Source organism: Ciona intestinalis, chromosome 9 (genome assembly GCF_000224145.3).
Source record: "Ciona intestinalis chromosome 9, KH, whole genome shotgun sequence".
NCBI lineage: Eukaryota > Metazoa > Chordata > Ascidiacea > Phlebobranchia > Cionidae > Ciona > Ciona intestinalis.
This window is the reverse complement of record NC_020174.2, coordinates 6,005,426-6,025,371: the sequence shown is the minus strand read 5'-3', so window position 1 is coordinate 6,025,371 and position 19,946 is coordinate 6,005,426. Positions and strand designations below refer to the sequence as shown.

Here is a 19,946-nt window from a genome sequence, read left to right as displayed (position 1 = left end):
AAGTGAAAAGTGCTAAAAAACGCGATAGAAGTGATTGCCATTCAACGACGTTATCACGATTAAGAGGAAAGCAAGGATATAAATCAGAAAAAAGGTGGGTTTTGTGCAATGTTGTGTATTGATAATATCACCTGTAAAATTCTGTGAAGTGCTGTAAAAAATTTCGTGTTTCGTTTTAGCACTTAACTTATCTTGTTTATTTGGATACAAAAATGACGAAAACGCATTTTAGCAATTTGTTTAGCATTTTGATTTGGGCTGTTAGAAATTTGTGGTTCATGTTTCCATACACTGTCCTTAAAGTTGCATTTGCTAAATTTCTTTGTCTAAGTATGCCTAAAATAAATCTTTTTGACAGTAAATACCCAGAACGTGAGTTTATCCAGTTGTTTGCCATGTTTAAGTGAGTGGCTCGCAAATTCTTGCTCAATTTAGCTGCAAGTCAAGCGTGACTTTAAACAGTAAGAAGCTAAATAATCGTTTAGGGTAGTGGTAAAAATTACCCCACGAAAAAATCCCCGTTCAGTTTGCATCTAAAATTTTGCATGTTTTGAAACAGAAAAGTCCCGGTGCTAGATCTTGCTGCGCATCTATAAAAAGCAATATTTCGCCCGATCCATAAATTGCTGTAGGCCCTGTTTAATATAAAGATTGTTATCACAAGGTTATACGAAACCGATAAACGGAATTCTCAGGGTCGGCAGGATATGACATATGTGGACTTGCGTCAAAGGTGTGACTATATCAGGAACTATTGCGAACCGACGAGTCTCTAATCACCTCGTGCGCAAATGTTTTAAAATACATACGTATGGTTTTATCACAAAAACGAAAATACACGAAGTGCTTAGACGAGAAGTCTAGTTAAACGAATAATACCTAACAGAAGGTAGCTTTCTCATGGTCTGAAAAACAGCACGTTTGGGTCTACTTATTATCACTATGAGGTCATAGCGTATTTTACCGCCGCGCGGCACCGGCGAGGGAAGACTAAGCGCTTCTGTGACATCACAAGTCGCTGCCGTGATTACAGACTACCTGTTATTGCGTCGTCAATACCGCTCAGTCAGGTAGCAACTACCATCAGACTTCCGGCTACGAATGACTCATACGGTACAGGAACTGCGAAAGGGTATATAAGGAACTAGTAGGGTCATTCGCCTCAGTCGCAGTGGAAAGTACTGCGATGCTAGCATAGATCAGGCAGCGCACTGGCAATCTTGCACCACCATAGGACCTCCTCCCGCAGACATCTATATATACAACATGTTGCATGATTTTTAGTGGCAGCCTAAAGCTACAGGTTTTGTCTGACTAGCAACGAAGCGTGAATCAATTTACGAGATAAGCGGAAAAAGTTACACGTGCCGTTCCTGCTAAATTTTACTCTAGGGACCCAGTTAGTTTTATGTGATGGAAGTCGCTTGTAACAGCAGTCGTGTCGCTTAACGACAGGTCACGAATTCTACCCAATAGTTACGAGTGTTTGCATTTTTACAACCGTGAAAATATTGCAACTTTACATATATATATATATATATATATATATCTAAAACATACGACAGACTCAAATTGCTCTTAATCTCCGAACGAATGAACAATTTTAGGGGATCGTAATTCGTAACCGACACTTAGCTTAAGCTTGCATCGAACTAATGTTAGGTTACGGACGACGCTAAAGAAAAACGCAGGTGAAGATAAATGGACACTGTCGAACGGTTTACCACAAAAGGGTTTTGCAAGTCAGGGATATATGGTAGCATTTTTCTAAAGCAGGCGTGTATATAATATAAATGTTTTTGTTCTTTTATTGTCTTTGTTTAACTTTCGTTTTCAGTTGCAGATACTTTTTATTTATAGCGTATACTGTTATTCGTCTGAAAATGCTGATTGAATATCTGATTCATATCACAGTAATGGTAATAACATCGGAGCGACTTCTCATTCTAATGGGTTTATGTGATGATAGGTAGGTGCAACCTATTCGATTTGTTAATAGATAAGTGTATATGCAACGCATATTTCGTGTCAAATGGAAATCAAGAGCCAAATACCGGTTCCCGCATTTAGCACCGGTTAACATACATATATGGATATCTATGGGTTTTAAGTATTACCGACTTAATAAGTAGCGTCAAGTGATTTGTACAACTATGCACGTTCGGGTTTTTTACCACATGGGGTTTTGTGGAAAAGCTTGAATGATTTCGGCATTCCACAAACGGTGCAATTGTTTTGTTCGTTATACCTTGTTCTGTGCTTCCCATGTCTTTTAATCTCACTTTGTAATATTTTTAACAAATTTTACAAAGTTCCCAGATAAAAACAAGCAGTTAAAGTTTTAATCATAAAAAACTTCCACCGTATAAGAAACTATCTGGATAAGAGAAAATGAGCCCTTTGTATTATGCTGCGCGTGTGATATATATACAGTAGTTACTGGTAAATACAAGAACAAAACCACTACGGTTTAGTTTATATAAACTGTATATAAAAGGTCTGCCGCGACAACCCAAACAGAGTTCTACAAAACACGACCAATAATTCGGGAATCCACGACTTTCATTTTTAGCTTTCATTTTCCGGTCATGATTCGCGTGGTTTTCAACGCGGCTGTCGCCATCGTAATCGCGTTGGTGATGAGTAAACTGTACAAAGTTCTTTTCGCTCCGTTGGATCTACGTAGGAAGTTAGAAGACGTGGGTTACGTTCACCACGACCACAGCGTCTCCAGAGAGGAGAACATACGGGACACGCAACGTCGAAAGTAAGTTATAAGCTTAATAACTGCATTATATATTTGATTGTATGTTTGCATCAGATTACATGTTCGGTGCAATAAATACGTGGAGCTATACCGCAATTGAACCTTCGTGATTTTAGAATATATTACAATTTAAGTGGTGCCGGTACGCGCGGGGTCTGCCCGGGTTTATCGTGGCATACAGGTATATAGTTACATAACGGTTATACAAAGACGTAGCTATGAATGGATATCACCTTTTATTTGTCCCGTACACTTGGTGGGAAAAATGGAAAATTTAGACCGTGACGCTTTTTATCAGGTGTTATATTTAAGGGGAAATAACATTCGTATAATGTTTACAGTTCAGATCACGAAAATCGTTTCAGTGCACACGGGTTTCCTTCGTATTTAAAACCGCACCGAAAACGTATAGACACTCCGTAGTTTACGGAAGCGGATTTGAAATTTGACGTAAATGAAGTATTTTGGGCGAATCGGAAGACTAACTCGACAATGTGTTAATGAGAATCGACCGCCTTGTCTGCGAAGTTTTTAACACAGCTGGAAATTCTACTTAAAATATGTTTGTTTGCCTCACATTAAAAACGAGGGTAATTCCAATTCAATCAGTAACGTGATGTTCTTGCACTTATAATATAATGGCATCTTACATAAGGCACTAAAGGACTTTGTGTCTCGATGATTTACTAAACATCGTTAACAAGTATTCGAAACAAACATTACCACCGCTAGCATGCCGCTAACGCTTGTTAACTAGGCGTATCGCACGCGTTCGTGGAAAATCCTGGTGAAAACAAAACGAACCAAGACTGGGGAATTGGTAAGCTGGTAATAGCCACCGTACCTCCCGGTTATGACACTCGTATTTAAACATGATACGACTGATAGAAATGTAAACGGTCCGAATCGTGAGTCAAAGATTCGGTAACCATCACTTTGTAAATCGAAACACGTCTTCCGCTAATAAATCGGGCTTTTCCATTGTTCAAGATGACAACTTGACTGATTCAACTCTAATTCCATCTCCGTACCTACCAGTGACTAACATATAACTTTTCAAGTGGCAATTGAAGACGGTCGGTTACGTAATGCAGACTAAATTTAGCAGCCCGGTCAGAGCTGCAACGAAAATTGCGTCTCTTTATTTTCACAGTCAAGTAAACAGTCCAACAGCATCTTTGAGATTGTGTTTAAATGTCTTTATCTGCCCCCAAGCCTAACTTTCCACAGCCCTTTGGAAATTTTCCACGCTGTTTTGGAAATATTTTATTCCGGCTTAAGTGCCAATTATATCGTGATAGGACAACCGTTGTTTGTGTATTCACTTACCTCTGTGGGTGTGATGGTATACAACACACCCTAAACGTGTAAACTATACGTCAATGCAATGTTCCAATGATATTAATCTTTTCCCAGAAAACTAGGCAACACTCCGCCAGTGTTTCCGAACGGATGGTTCAAAGTAGCCGACTCAACCTGGATCAAAAAAGGCCAAGTAAAAAGCATATATTTTTTCGGTATGTATATTGTTTATAACAGATGTTTTTAACAACAAGTCCAACAATTGTTTGGTATATTGTATATAAAAAAGCTATTGCACAAGAGTTATCTTATATAACCGTCAACATCGTCAGTCGAAAACAAAGAACTCGAGTATGTTATTTGTCGAAACGATGATAAGTACTATGTTTGTGCCTAATTATCGCTTTGTTTCTGTTGCGTCTTTTAATGGGAGCATCCTAATCATATATTGGTAGCCGAATGTTTACTCTGGCCAACAATTAAAGGGGGTTTACGTCACAATATCGTCGCGGCCTTTTCGTGACGTCAGCGCTCTATAGGCTGGTGTGTAATTCAGGATAAATTATCAAACCGATGTCGTCACAGCTGTATCTTCCGCACACATTCCGGACCTACTTTTGAGAATGTTGTTGTGTTTGTCATAGAATTATTGCGACACACTGGTGGTCTATTGGCGTAGGTTTCTATGAGTGTATGTCGCCTTATTTGGACAATACAATTTAGGAGTTTTCGGTAGAATGTTTTACGTTCGACTAATTAATTGACGAGGCAGTAAGTGCGCGAGTCCTGTTTTCCAATAACGAAATTAGTTCATGCATTTCGGTTCAGTATGAATTTCGATTTTTTTGCAATTGTTTTATTATCGCGTACGACATTTTAAAATTATTTCTTACATCATTGAAGATGGTTTTAGTTTTAAATCGAAAACGTCTAACAAAAAAAACTTATCATACATAAGTTACCATACAATTTCTTCTAAAATTTTTCATTTCTCATTCGCAGGCGAGCAATTGGCCCTGTTCAGAAACAAACGTGGCTTGCTAAGAGCACTGGATGCATACTGTCCACATTTGTTAGCAAACATGGCGGCCGGGGGAAAAGTCGTGAACTCTGATTGTTTAGAATGTCCATTCCACGGTTGGAAGTTTAGTGGGGAAACTGGGAAACTAGTGGATGTTCCGTACGCACAGAAAGGTACAAATTATCCGCGCTATGAAAAAGTGGTTGGTATATACGCATGCCTTCAACCCAGAGATTATGGGTTCGAAGCTTGATGTTGCTACCATTCTTGGGCAAAAACGGCAATTGCTTTAACCCAGCGGCCACTTGTGGACATGTCTATATTGTCAGACATACATTACAACAATATAAAAAAAGCACCAAAAATTATACGGTACCTCCTAAAGTTACTTGCGATGTAACTCGTTATTCATTATTTAATTTCCGCAAGGTGGGGCTATTTTGATAAATAAAGAACAGTCGCTAGAATCAACAAACAAACCGTTGCATTAACGGGAAACTGGCTTTTAATTAAAACCCTGGAATTACCCAGTGTGATAAGATCTTATATAGAAACTTTTGATCGAGTATTGCATGAATACACTATCAACAAGTAAAGTTCAACTTCTGTGTAAACTTTGTTTCGTGCAATAAGAGTCTGTATATATAGTACAAGGATCCTCAGTATGTGTTTTGTATATACAACCCTCGGTTGTTTACTTTTGATCCGGTGACGGACTTTCCCATTTATAAATATGTACAAGGAGTGCTGAGTAAGATGGGACAGTGTTAGTTACTCAATCTCATACAACCTATCCCGGGTTCCTTATAATAAACAATAAACAACGCTCTTTAAAATTGGAAAAATATGCATTAATTTTATAAATATTCTTTGTGTACTACCAAATAGGACGAAAAAAAGAGAATGAAAATACACCCCATCCCCCTATTATATATTTTTTGAATTTTACCTAACTTTTTATATGCAGTACCCACATTCGTGTCCGTTAAGAAATGGTCATGTTGTGAGGTCGATGGTATGGCTTATCTATGGTACCACTGTGATGGCGGCGAACCTAAGTGGGTATTACCCTCTTCCGTTACCATTAACACCTTGAAATACGCTGGCAAGACGGAACACATCATTAACTCCCATATACAAGTAAGGACGACGACCTGTAGCTTTAAACTAATACAGTTTGATAGTATTGTGGGGTAAAATATGGGAGCACCTGAATCCCATATTTATTTTGATCCTGTTTTGAACATTTAAAAACGCTGTTTTACAGCTGTAGGGCTACGGTTGTGTGAGAAATATTCTTTGTTTATCATTGAATAGAATAAGAAAAGACCTCCTGCTACATTCGTATTTTTACATTTGTAAACAAATGTTAACACATAGTATTCCTACATATTCTCAAACCATTTAAAAAGTGTTATGTACTTAATCATTGCATTTTGTATTCCAGGACATTCCGGAAAATGCCGCCGACATAAGTCACCTTGATCATTTGCACAAACCAGTTATCGGAAGTGACGTAGAGAAAACAAATGAATCTTTGCTGAACAATCTTATATTTCATTCCATCCAGGTTAGTAAGAATATAAAACAACATAAATTACTATTATAAATGTCACTGATGCAGCGTAATACAGGTATTAGTTATTTAATAGAGGTATAGTAGGGTGGGGGGAGATGGGACACCTTTATCACATAATATCTAAATATCCTGATCGTGTTTTAAACAATTATAACAACGGTCTATGGGAGTCGTAAGGATACGGTTTTACGATTATGTGAGTTTTCTTTGTTTACTATACCAAAGGGAACGAGAAAAATAGAGGAACAAGATTTCCCATCTTTCCCCACCCTACTATAGCTTGGAATAAGGGTAAGTGGAGAAGTTTAATAACGACGCACTTCTGTGGAGATCATCCTTTATAAATAATCTTTCAATAGCTCATCTAGTATGAAAAACGTAGTCAGTGTATTTCCGACGTTTCGCACGCTATCCGACCAGACTTCATCAGGAAATGAGTTTGCTTGGTAGCAGAAGTAACAGAATATCATCTTTTATGAAATTTTACTGTTACCAAAAGTCAAACAAACGAATATCTGTATATACAAAACTGCGCAAGAATTTCAAATGTTTACTTTACCTAGGCCTCGTGGAAGCCACCCACCGACCCAAACGAACCGCACCGATCAACTATGAGCATAAAGGACAACATTCACTTGAGCATTTTCAACATCAAAATCCCCCTTTTGTATCTCGAGTTTGAAATAGATCAGGTAAGCCAGGAAAAGTGGGTCGTTTTGCTCTTTTGCAAAATGGCGGCTAACAAGAGCATTTTAAATGCAAGTATCACATACAAAAAAACACGTTTTTAACTACTATAGTATTGCTGCTAATTCCGTTCTCTTCGCAGATTTATTTAATCCGATTTTTGTTACTGTATTCGAAGAAATAATTACAACTATATGTCTTACTATATATAAAAGTGCTATACTTTGAATATTAGGAAGATTCTATGCTTAATGGAATAGTGGCGTTCATAGAGTTTGAAACAATGATCTTTGTCTTGCAGATTGGGCCGGGAGCGGTTCATATCCACGTTCGCACCCCATTCTTTCGAGGACTCATGTTACAAAACGTCACACCAATTGAGCCATTCGTGCAAAAACTTACACACTCGTTCTATGTATCGCCATGGGTCCCTGTGTGTATTGCGAAGGCGTTTTACTTGCTGGAAACCACGCAGGTAAACAAGCATTAAAATAAAATTGGACCCATAAGTGCAATGCCTGTGACTCAACATGGCGATAAGATCAACTTTGATACCCATGAACTTACAACTGTAAACGTGTATTCCTATTTTCGACCTAACAGTCATATAATCGATTGTGTACGTGCAATTCTACACATAACAACAATGATAACAGTCTATATACGTAACATGGCCTATTAGAGACATAGTAGGGTTAATGGGGAGACGGGACACCTTTGGCACGTAATTTCCCAAATATCCTGATCGTGTTTTAACAATTAACACCAGCCTAATGGGATTAGACAATAGAATGAAAAGGTGTCCCATCTCCCCCGCCCTACTATATACAATATTCTTCTAATTTCAAACGTAAAATGTAAATTAGCAGACGTATCTTTAGGAAGCTTTGTAACCCTATATAGGACTTCCGCCAAATAACGTTTTCATTCGTAGATCGAGCGCGATATACTGATGTGGAACAACAAGACGTATTTTCGACAACCGGTTCTGGTAAAGGAGGAATCTGCACTCGCTAAACATCGGAGATGGTACCAGCAGTTCTACTCAGAAAACAGCCCAAGAATGAACCACCGCGGCGACCTGGTTTATCCCGGAAAACCAAAACTTGCAGACTGGTAAAGATACCAGAACCGAAAGTCGAATGCAAAGATAACCACAGTGAAGCGTTATGAGCTTGAATCATTACGTAACACCGTTTTTGAATTTTGGTGTTGAATATTTCTGTATGCTTTATTAAGTCGTGTGTTTTGTGTATGCTGTACATTATAACACTGTTTGTTTAATATGTTAATTCATATATTCCATAAACAATATCACGAAGCAGGTCGGTTCGATTTTAGATGGTAAAACTGAGAGTAACCTGCCATAAGAAAAAACAAAATTATTTTATAAACCCGATGTATGTTTTGCCTAATTTTTTTTTGTTTAATTATTTTTGCTTGTATTTATTTTTGTTGCTTTATTTTATATAAAGTCGCCTTTTCCGCACATTATGTCGTTCGTTTGTATAAAATGCAACAGGTAAATAACTTTTTTTTAAGTTGCACACTGCTACTAAAACAGTCAGCGTGAAAGTTTTAGGTCTATTAGTTTGGAAAGTTATCAAAAACAAGAATTAGTGACGCTGAGATCAAAAGTAAAAATGGTCGCCATGTGCTGGTCCATGTCTCGCTGTAGTAAGACCTCACTCGTATTGAATACGAACGACACTTAAAGATAAATCCGCGCTTGAAACGCCAATTCAAAATCGCGAATCCATGTGAACTTAGTGTATTACGTCACAGTGTTAAAGTGACGTCACAATTAATCCGCCATCCGGTTCTTGAAGCTGATTGGTCAGATTCCTCACGCGACCGTCGCCCCGCATCAGCTGGTCACGCCCGCCTTGATTGCCCCGCGCATAAAACGCTCTTCTTAAGCAAGTTACTGGCACGTTTCAGTTTAGATGAAGTTGGTTCCACACCAGGTTACAAGTTGGAAGGTTTCAACAAGTTTTCTTGCAAGACTTGAGTTAAGTATTATTTCGTTATATAGGTATTATATTATGTCTTACTTTTACTATTATATTATTACTTTACATTACTACATACAGTTATATTATTCCACTACATTCTATACAATAACATTATGCTGAAAGTTTTGTGCCTTGCATTTATTACGTTATGCGTTTATATTTTTCTTTATCAAGTTCGATTTCGGAATCGCGACGGTTCTTTGTTTCTGTCACTCGCGACGTCACAACGCTGTACCTCGGTTCACAATCGCTGCGTTCTGTTACGTCACAACTCAACACAATCGCTCTTTACCGTTCCTCGCGGTTATGTTACGCCATTAGTTTCGTTACGTCATAGCCGAACAATACGCGACTGTTCCACGCTTACGTTTTGCGATTATTTTCATGGGGCCCCATGCGCGGTTTGCGTCGACGCAAGGCACATTACTTGTATATTCTAATTATATTTGCGCTATGCGCGCGAAGCAAGAAGATTAAAAAATTGGTAAAGTATAAATCACAATTGGCATTATTACGTACATAAGCTATTTTCTAGAAACATCGACGATGTGACGTCACGAAGTGGTGATGACGCAACAGAAGAACCCACTTCGTAAGTTCATGGTTTCTTGACTAGCTTATTTTGCTTTCAATAAAATCTAATCTAAATCTACAGAACATGGTATGTGACGTCACAGAGGATCAAGCGGCCCATGGAATAATGCAAGAAAGAAGGTAATTACGACGCAATATTGTAGCAGAGTGGGGTAAGATGGCACCGGTTTTCATTCTCTTTTATCGTCCTATTTGTTAGTAATAAAAATAATATGTACACCGTTATATAGCCTTGATAGTCCCGCGACTTCTTGGGTGTTTTTAATTGTTTAAAACACGATTAGGAAATATGGGAGTTAGGTGCTAACGGTATTTATATTATATTAGTTTCAAACCGATGTTTGACGTTTGTTTTTACAGAGAAGTCCGCGAATAAAGCTGCCGAAGAAAAGTGCAAGGTATTGTATATTATCATTGTTTATAATTATAGAAACGATAAATTTGAGATAAATTTAAATATTGAATAGATTGGAATAAAATTATGAATTTTTTGCATGATACGCAACTTTTACATACGACTTAACTATCCTACTTTGCAGACGAAGAACAAAGACGAAGACACCATAAGGATACACGGTTTGAGGTTTGAGTATTATAAGTATGAGTTGTGTGTTGTATGCGTGTCTTGTCTGCGCTGCTGTTTTCTTACTCTGCTGGACCTAATGTTGCCAGCTATTTTTAGTCAGTCACTACTATAGTGCATTTTGCATGTCTATGAAATATATGCAATAAAACTATGGCGATTATCTTGCTGGATCAGATTTTGTTGCTGTACACTCTATTGTGTACTTCGTCTACAAAGGTCGAACCCTTCAGCGATTCTGTATTGTCCTGATCGCTTGGTGAGAACGCTATGTTGGTACACAAATACTCGAGTAATATTAACACGTAGTATAATAAGCGCACATAACTAAAATCCATGAATTTTCATTTAAATTAGTAAAATATAAGCTTCTCCACCCCGATAAAATAATTTTAATTCCACAAACGTCATGTAGCGTGATTGGGACGATGGCCACGTCACAATTACGCTACGAAGTCGATACGGTGGGTCAGAGCATTGTCATGACCCTGCGTTCGGTGCGGTTACGTCAGTTTTGATTGAGTTACTTAACGGTCAGGTTGTTGCGTGGACGTCACCGCCAGTGATGCTACGCTAGGTATTTAGGTCACTGTCATTGCGGTTCGTAACAACCTGATGCAGTTTCGTAACGGTCAATTCAGTTCGTAACATCCGGACGTTTTTATTATATTGTGTGAAGATACGATGAGAGTATCGCGGTACCAACATGGCGACTTACCTTTTAATTGGGTCATGCGGAGCTGTTGTAGGCTTCGACTCCTTGCGGTCGGACATTCAATATGGTGTACACTGCAGATGATTATCCTTCGGGATTTGAACCATATTTTATTTGTAGATGTTTCAATGATTATGTTCGCGTTAATTAATTTTTGACTGCGTCCCCATTTTGTATGATTGAGCTGTTGTGTTTGTTGCATGTTTGGCACATGTATGTCGCTGCACTCGTTGTACTATTTTTGTCTTTTTGTTGGTGTGTTCCTTACTATTTTTGTCTGACGGTTAGTTTAACCTTGCTTGGGTAAGGTCTATCCAGCAAAGGGTTTCTCACCAGAGTAGAAACCCACTACCATTGGCTGGGGGCTTGTCGTGCCGTAGTGGCTTTCCACCAACGCCAGCCACATAAATTATAAAGGTATTTTTAATCTTGTTTCTATTTTTCAGAGGATTCTTCAATAAAAGTCAATTACTATTTAATTTCTTTTGTGCAATTATTTCGTGTCGTTGCAAAATAAAACATCACAGAACTTTTTATTGAATATGCTTCATGGTTTATTTAGCAGTATGACGTCAGAATTTTGATACGTCATGGAAGGGTGACGTCAGAAATTCAGACCCACACGTCACTTCAAAGAATGACGTCGTTTTGCTTCCAAAATAGAGCGATTTCTCTAGCGATAGAGCTATGTCATTTTAAAACCAGATTTCTCCCCCAAAGAGTGAAATCGGCTGCTACTGCATGTCTTATCAAATTTTAAAAAACTTTTACCACAAGCATTAAAACAATGCTCCAACCATTTTAAAAATATTCTGTATTCAGTTTGAAGGACCCGCACTTTATATGGCGAGAACAGCATTGTGTAGCATTATGTGTACAGTACGTTGTCCCTTATAATACGCCATCCGTTATACGGCGCTCTCAAGCAATTATGCGGCACCAGCAGGGGTCGGTAAATCGACAAGGGGGTCGAAAATATCAGCACCAAGTGCGATGTGTTTAAACAAACTTCACATTTAAATGAGCGACCTGCACATTGTACTCAAACCATTTAAATATATGCAAGGTTAAATATGCAATGTGCGTATTTTGTTCTTAAACTAAGTTATTATATTCGGAAACCAAGCCGAACAAACAACATAGATTAGTATAGTAGGGTGGGGGGAGATGGGACACTTTTTCCTTTTTCTCTCTTTTTATTTGGTAGTAAACAAAGAACATTCAATGAATTATAAAACCGCATCTTCACGACTTCCACAGACCGTTGTTAATTGTTTAAAACACGATCAGGCTATTTAAATATTATGTGATAAAGGTGTCCCATCTCCCCCCACTCCACTATATATTAAAGAATCAATTCAATTCAAGACGTAAAATCGTTTACGAACTTTTGAGTGTTAGATAACTATCTTTGTGTGCTTTATTATATGTGTCTTGTGTATACTGCACAATATATATATAACATTGTTTCTTCGGTATATACATACTTTATATGCTGGGGTGGGGTAAATGGGACAGCTTTACCACATAATATCAAAATATACTGATCGTGTTTTAAACAATGAACAACCGGATACGGTTTTATTATTTCGTGAATGTTCCTTGTTTAATACCAAATGAGACGAGAAAATAGCACAAAAGGTGTACAATCTTCTCCCACTCTACTCACATAAATAATCGGCAAGTTGAAGTAGTTATTTAAAACCCTAATATGTAGTATAACCAAAGCAACATCAATTCACAATTCTACAGCACCAAATCCTCTTGCAGTAATTAGTGCAAGCAATTTTCGTATCGTTTACTTGAAAGCATTATGTTTATCAGGTAACTAACCATGCACCTGCCGTCTTTTGCGGTGTATATGTTGTTTGTCGCTCCACGTTGCCCGGCCATATATTCCACGTACCCCATTACGTTGCAATACATATATTGCCACTCTCAGTTTATATGACGTCAACAAAAGCCGCACCGACGTAATTACTTTACAACTCACGAGGAAGAAATCAAAAGCAATGACCGCCCTGTTATTCTACCCCCACAATTTTCAACGCACAACAAAACAGGGAACTTTACCCGACCATTTTTCGGAATTACACAGAATTTCAAAGCCACATTTACCCGTGGATAGCTGTCTAAACTGCACGAAAGTAGTTAGACCCACTTTGTCCTTCCCGTTTCTAATTACCAAGTAACCCGATCAAGCGACCGCCTTCAAGGCAGCGGTGACACCCGGGGACACGTCACCCGTCTCTATACGTCGTAGATCGGGTAATAGATCATATATCATCTTTCTATTTGCCCTCTATATAAGCCCGCCTCGCCGTACCGCAGTCACTTCGATCGGCGATCGTGAAACAACTCAATATACTTCAAGAAACCTCCAGGTACGTCTAAATTGATGCGATGTTGATATTTCCTCTTCCGATGCTCGCAAGAAGTGTAACCAGCTATAACAAGTTATATTTTTCAACAGAATGAAGGTCTTCATCGCAGCAGTTCTCCTTGTAGCAACTTTGAACGTTGCATCTGCCAGCACAGGATGCAAGCGTTCCATCAGGACTTGCAACGTGACGGATCCAGCAACTGGACTTCGGTCCATCGTAGACTACGAAGGCTGCACCTCAATGTGCTGCGGTTAGTAGAATGTAGAGTACCATAGTGTAAAATAAGTTACCACTAGCATCTAAACTTCCTGATCGTGTTTTGAACAATTAACAACTGTATTCTAGAGTCGCTGAGCTGTTATATAACTCTATCTAAACATTATTTGTTTACTATTAAATGGACGAGAAAAAGGGATCAAAAACATGTCCCAGTTTAGCCCATCCTACTGTATATAAAAAGCATAGTAACTATTATTAATTTAAACTACCGCAGGCAGTACAATCTACGAACGAGACATCTACACCTCATGCTGTGGGGACGAAGACACCGGTCTTCCCTACAACCCAAAAACCCAACATTGTTGCAGCTGGCCGTTCGGCAAAGAATATGAGGTCCATGATAAGACTAACAACGTAAGTGATATAAGCTGTAAGTATCAAGTATATAGTAGAGTGGGAGAAGATGGGACGCCTTTAGCACAGAATATCCAAATATCATGATTGCGCTTAAATAAACAATTAACAACGGTCTATGGGAGTTGTGAGGTTACGGTTTTATATTTGTCTAAGTTTTCTTTGTTTACTATCAAATGTGACGAGAAAATAGAATGATAAGGTGTCTTATCTCCCCCCCTTACTGAGTTTTGCTCTACTTCTGCTACCAGTGGACAAAATCTGTTTTTAGATCTTCTGGTAATAAAACTTTACTTTTATTGCAACGTTTTTTTTCTGCCTTTCAGTAAAACTTCAAACATGAAATAATTTTACAGACTGCCGAATTCTGTTGTGGAATTACTCTGTTCAACAACAGCGCATCTTCCCAATCTTGTTGCAACGGCTACTACAACAGACCTGAAGTTTTCAACCATATGACTGAGATGTGCTGCGACGGAAACAGGCAATTCGCTGGTAAGATTATGTTCTAGAAACGTTATAGTATAATGTGGGATATCGTTGGCATAATGCCCCATATTCCTGATGGTTTAAAAGGATGTCAACTCTCTTTTTGAGTCGTTATGATGCGGTTTATCTTTATGTAAATATACTTTGCTTACTACCAAAAGAAAAAAGTAGAATTAAAACATGTCCCATCTTACCCCAAGCCGCTTTGTTTAACGATTATTAATTTTCAGGGGATACCGCTTACACTGAATGTTGCGGCGATACCTCTTTCGACCGACGTTACTCATCCTGTCCTTGCCACGACGGTTCAATTGCCGTAGGAATCCCAAAACAAAACGCCGGCTGTTGTTACAGCAGCGACGGACGGTCAAAGGGGGGATACAACACAGCAACTCAAATGTGTTGCAATGGTCAAGGATACAACAAAACTGGCCAATTTTGCTGCGGTGGTACGATCGGTAACTCAGCCACTCAGGTAAGTTATTATATGTGGACAAGACGGAGCACCTTTAGCACATAATATCCAAATGTTATGACCGTGTTTTAAACAATTAACATCAGTTTATATGGAAGTCGGGAGGTTACGGTTCTATAAATATTTGAATGTTACTACCGAATGGGACGGTTACCCATCCACCCCACTATACAACGAAAATTTCCTGTTTTAATCGGATATTTAAACTAAGTTTTCTGTTTCTTAAGATGTGCTGTGGAGATACAATTACCGATGTAGCCGTAGACCAACAAGGACTTTCCCTCGCATGCTGCGTGATGGCTGATGGTACAACTGAGGCTTACGATTCAAACACACAAATCTGCTGTGGGGGAGCTATTCATAACCGAGGAATTAACGTAAGTTAAAAGTATTTTCTCATTACGATAAGTTCCAGATATAATTTGTATACATGTATAGTAGGGCGGGGAAAGATGGGACACCCTTGGCCCATAATATCCAAATTTCCTGATCGTGTTTTAAACAAATAACAACGGTCTATGGGAGTCACCGTTATACAGTTTAATAATTATTTAAGTGGTCTTTGGTAACTACTAAATGAAGAGAAAGTAGAATGAAAAGGTGTCCCATCTTTCCCAAACCTACTATGGATAGGTGTGGGGAAAGATGGTACATGTTTTTATCATATTCCCCCCACTTGAAAATGTTTTTATCATATTCCCCCCACTTGAAAGTGACCACGAAACACTGGAATAATTGTATAACCGTATCCTCACAACTAAGCGTTAAAGGAACGTTTTTATAATTGCTAGAACCCGATCAGGAAATGTAAGATAATACGTGTACGACACCTTACCCCACAGTACTATATATTCTATATATATCTGCACAGGTAAACGACGACTTGATCTGTTGTGATGGCACCGTGTTCAACAAGTCACTCGGTGACGCTTGTTGTAACGGAGAACCTTACTTGAGCCAAGACTCTGCCTGCTGCGAAAACACCGTGTTGGTAAGAATAGTAACACAATTTTAAATATATATATGATTCGTGAATTTAAACGACTAAATGATAATAAAGCGGGTGTTTTAGGAACCAAGTGTTAAGAAACACGTAACTGGCAGAAATAAGGTTCATCGAATTGTATTCTGTTGGATATAAACTTCGTTTAAAATGACATTATTAGTCTGAATAGGAGAAGGGACTTTTTATGAATACGTATCTCGTGTCACTTGATCCTGACTGTTATTTCGTTACGAGAATCGCCCAACTTCACGAGAACTAGATTTGATACGAGATTCCCAAAATTTTATTATATTTAACATTAAATTTTAATATTTCAGCCAGGAGACAGCTGCTGTGGGGGAATTGGTTTCTTTGCTGGGAGCCAAACTTGTTGCAATGGAGAAATCAGCGTAAGTTTCATCTTTCGCACGATACACTTTCTAAGCTCATTTCTAAGCGATGTCGTTTCTAATTACACAAATAACGACCGTTGTATTTTCCTCAGGGCACTGGTCTGACATGGCCGGCTTGCTGTACCAACCAGACGTTCGACGCGTACACACAAACATGCTGTGGTGGTGTTTTACACAACAACCCGATCAACCCTTCAGCACTTGCAGTAAGTGAATCAGATTAAAACTAAAATTGCTCACAGCGGGATATTAATGCGCCGATTACAATCAAAACATCGATCATGTTACAATACCGATGGCCTAAATTGTATAAAACGACATAAAAACTGGATTAAAAAGAGATACGCAATTTTTGGTCAAGATTAGAACTGAAACCTTGATATTTTCCAGGAGGAAGACCCAGTTAGCCACACAACCAGATGTTGCGGTAACTTCGCCAATGACGTTTCACTTCTCCCGTACGACTACATGAGCAGCATGTGCTGCAACGGAAACATCGCTGATTTAGGTACGTCTATATATCTACTAAAAACTGACAGTCTTCTAACAACACCCTTTTCTAAGTGTTAATATTACATGATACAGTTACACAATTATTTTCAGTGAATGTTAATTTCTACTAAAAAATCGTTTAATCTCGACAGCTTTTCTAAAACACATTTTCTATAGTTAATTTTACGATACTGTTGCATGTTTGCCTGAAAAAAAAAACTCATTCTGATCTCAATTTTCATAACAGGCGGTTTGTCCTGGGCAACTTCGACCTGCTGCGGAAACGACGTCATCGACAAGGGAATCTACTTGTGCTGTGACGATATCGCACTTGAAAAAGATTTCGGAGCAGAATCCGCATGTTGTAACGGTATTGTCATCAACGGAACATCTACTTTGTGCTGTAATGGCTTGCCACAACCTAAACCATCGGCAAATGCTCAATGCTGTGGTAAGTATAAGACTATAACGATATTTACTTACAATTTAGTCTATGAATCAAAATTGTATAGAAAAGGTGTATAGGTACAATTTCAAACTGCTTCACCTTGGAGGCGGTATCTTAATTAATTTTTTTATGGGCTATCTAAATTATTAGCCACACATTCAAAAGAATATAACAAGGATAAAAAATCAACCACAAAGTAAAATATATAATAACACGTAAGCTGACATGAGGTGTATGAAAATGAACAACCCTACTGTAACGTCTACCATTGCCCCGATAAATAAGTTGCATTCACTGATTAATTCGTTCTAATTTAAAGGTGGTGCCGCCATGGACCCAAGCCTTGAGATTTGTTGCAACGACACGCCACGTACTTTGAACAACGTGGATCCTGACAAAGCAATCTGCTGTGGCGATGGATGCATTGACGGTGCCCTGTACTGGTGTTGTGACGGAAAGCAATACCAGAAAGGAGCTTTGTCTGGCGTCGATGTCTCCGGACTTACCTGCAACGACCTTTTCAGCGGATAAGCGTTTGATTCACACCTGCCACTTTGAGATTAGACATCACTTGTACAGTATTCGCAATTGGTATTTTTCGTGAACGATTTTTGAAAAGTGGAGACTTGATATCCTGAAACATAGGTGTAACAGTGAATTTAAAATATTTAAAATTCAATCATATAAGTTTAAGCAAGACAGTGTCAATAAAACAAACTCATTTGAAACTGAAAAGTTGTCTTCGTTTAGTGATATAGTACAGTGGGGAAAGATGGGACACCTTTTCATTCTATTTGCTTGTCCCATTTGGTAGTAAACAAAGAACAATTAAAGAATTATAAAACCGTATCTTTGCGACTTCCATAGATCGTTGTTAATGGTTTTAAACACAATCAGGATTTTTTAATATTTCGTGCTAAATAAAGGTTTCTTTTCTTTCCCCACCCGACTGTATATATTCATTTGGAATATTATCTACCGCACTATACAGGAAAGTAACCAAATAGACTAAAAAAACACAACTCGTCACGGCGTACCCGATGTAATTTACATTTCACGGTCAGCTGATATTTACCCTCAGGTCACTAGATTAAAATCAGTTAATTAAAGCTCACATAATAATCCAAATGCGCATGCCACAACTGCAACTTGGTCGGTTGGTATGGTTTAGCGCAGCAAGAAAAGATTGTATATGTGGTTCTGTGGTTGCGTATATAAATATAGCTGCTGATGCAAATAATTAGCCAATTATGTAAATTTATAGAAATGGAAATTTTGTTTTTCATGTTTTTAATACGCGGTAATTGTTGTATTTGAGAATATTGTACGAGATATCTTTAGTAGTGGTTCATATAGTAGTATTTTTGAACTTCTTGTTTTAGGCGGTTTCACATTCGGCTAGCAGTAAGGAGTAAAATTTTTATAAAAGATTCATTGCAGTCTGAATGTTAAAACGATTTTATAGTCTATGTAATATTTAGCTAACAGTAAAATTCGCAACAGGAAATTTCAAAAAGTATTTTACAAATACAAAATACTAGATTCCAATATCATGAAAGTGTTTTATGTTTTACTGAGTTTCGTTGCTTTGATAAATATCGCCTGCGGGGCTGGCAGATGTAAAAGAGCAACACAACAATGCGAAGTAATTGATGTCACAACTGGAGCGGCATCGTTGGTCAACTACGACAACTGTAGGCAGTTCTGCTGCGGTAAGTGTATATAGTAGGGTGGGGTAATATGGGACATGTCTTTATTCTTACTTCTCCTACGATTTGGTAACAAACAAGGAATATTTACAGAAACATATACCCACATTCTCATGACACCAAAGGATCAGGAACTATGGGATTTATTGCTAACGATATCCCAGCCTACAACACAGTACTATATACGTTACATACCCAGACCCTTCGTAGTAAATTCCGACACTTTTAATTTACGTGCCACGCGCGCCGCACTGTAATCTAAATTTCTGTGTCCCTCACGTTTCGATCTAAAGTTACTCAGTTTCCTTGAGTCGCTCTGTTAGTTGTACCACAGCTCAGTTGGTGTATTTATACAATTTGTCTTTTATTTCTAATAATAGTTGCTTTCACATAGGTTATTTTTGCGAAAACTGATCTGATCGTTTCACTTTTTATAGTAGTTTTATCGTACACAAAGAAAAGTAGTTAGGGATACTAATTTGTTCAATCTCTTTAAAGCCAATACACATATAGTGGAAAGAGGGAAGATGGGACACTTTTACACATATTATCGAAGTATCCTGATCGCGTTTTAGAAAATTAACAACGGTCTGTAGGAGTCGTGAGAATANCGGTTTATAGTTCTTTAAATGTCTTTGTTACTACCAATGTACGA

General features: G+C 38.2%; 2 protein-coding genes and 1 long non-coding RNA gene across 3 annotated transcripts; all 3 read left to right on the top strand.

Moving 5' to 3' along the window:
- Positions 1 to 1,835: 1,835 nt before the first annotated feature.
- LOC100176071 (3-ketosteroid-9-alpha-monooxygenase oxygenase subunit-like) lies at positions 1,836 to 8,883 on the top strand (the record flags this gene model as incomplete). The annotated part of the gene is given in 9 exon segments (NM_001278983.1): positions 1,836 to 1,969; positions 2,573 to 2,767; positions 4,184 to 4,284; positions 5,072 to 5,263; positions 6,058 to 6,230; positions 6,538 to 6,660; positions 7,233 to 7,361; positions 7,658 to 7,831; positions 8,291 to 8,883. Coding segments are annotated over 9 exon segments (1,359 nt in total). The 3' UTR covers positions 8,477 to 8,883.
- Positions 8,884 to 9,942: 1,059 nt separating this feature from the next.
- LOC113474539 lies at positions 9,943 to 10,922 on the top strand. The gene is made up of 4 exons (XR_003396203.1): positions 9,943 to 9,963; positions 10,027 to 10,085; positions 10,326 to 10,363; positions 10,505 to 10,922. It is a non-coding gene; the product is annotated as an uncharacterized LOC113474539 (long non-coding RNA).
- A 2,609-nt stretch (positions 10,923 to 13,531) lies between these two features.
- On the top strand, positions 13,532 to 18,317 carry LOC100178385 (galaxin). The gene is made up of 12 exons (XM_002131615.4): positions 13,532 to 13,647; positions 13,737 to 13,897; positions 14,141 to 14,280; positions 14,637 to 14,775; positions 15,000 to 15,244; positions 15,472 to 15,621; positions 16,116 to 16,235; positions 16,568 to 16,639; positions 16,735 to 16,848; positions 17,033 to 17,150; positions 17,382 to 17,585; positions 17,902 to 18,317. Exons 2-12 carry the CDS (start codon positions 13,738 to 13,740, stop codon positions 18,111 to 18,113), a joined length of 1,674 nt encoding a protein of 557 aa, XP_002131651.1. The 5' UTR covers positions 13,532 to 13,647; position 13,737; the 3' UTR covers positions 18,114 to 18,317.
- Positions 18,318 to 19,946: the final 1,629 nt, after the last annotated feature.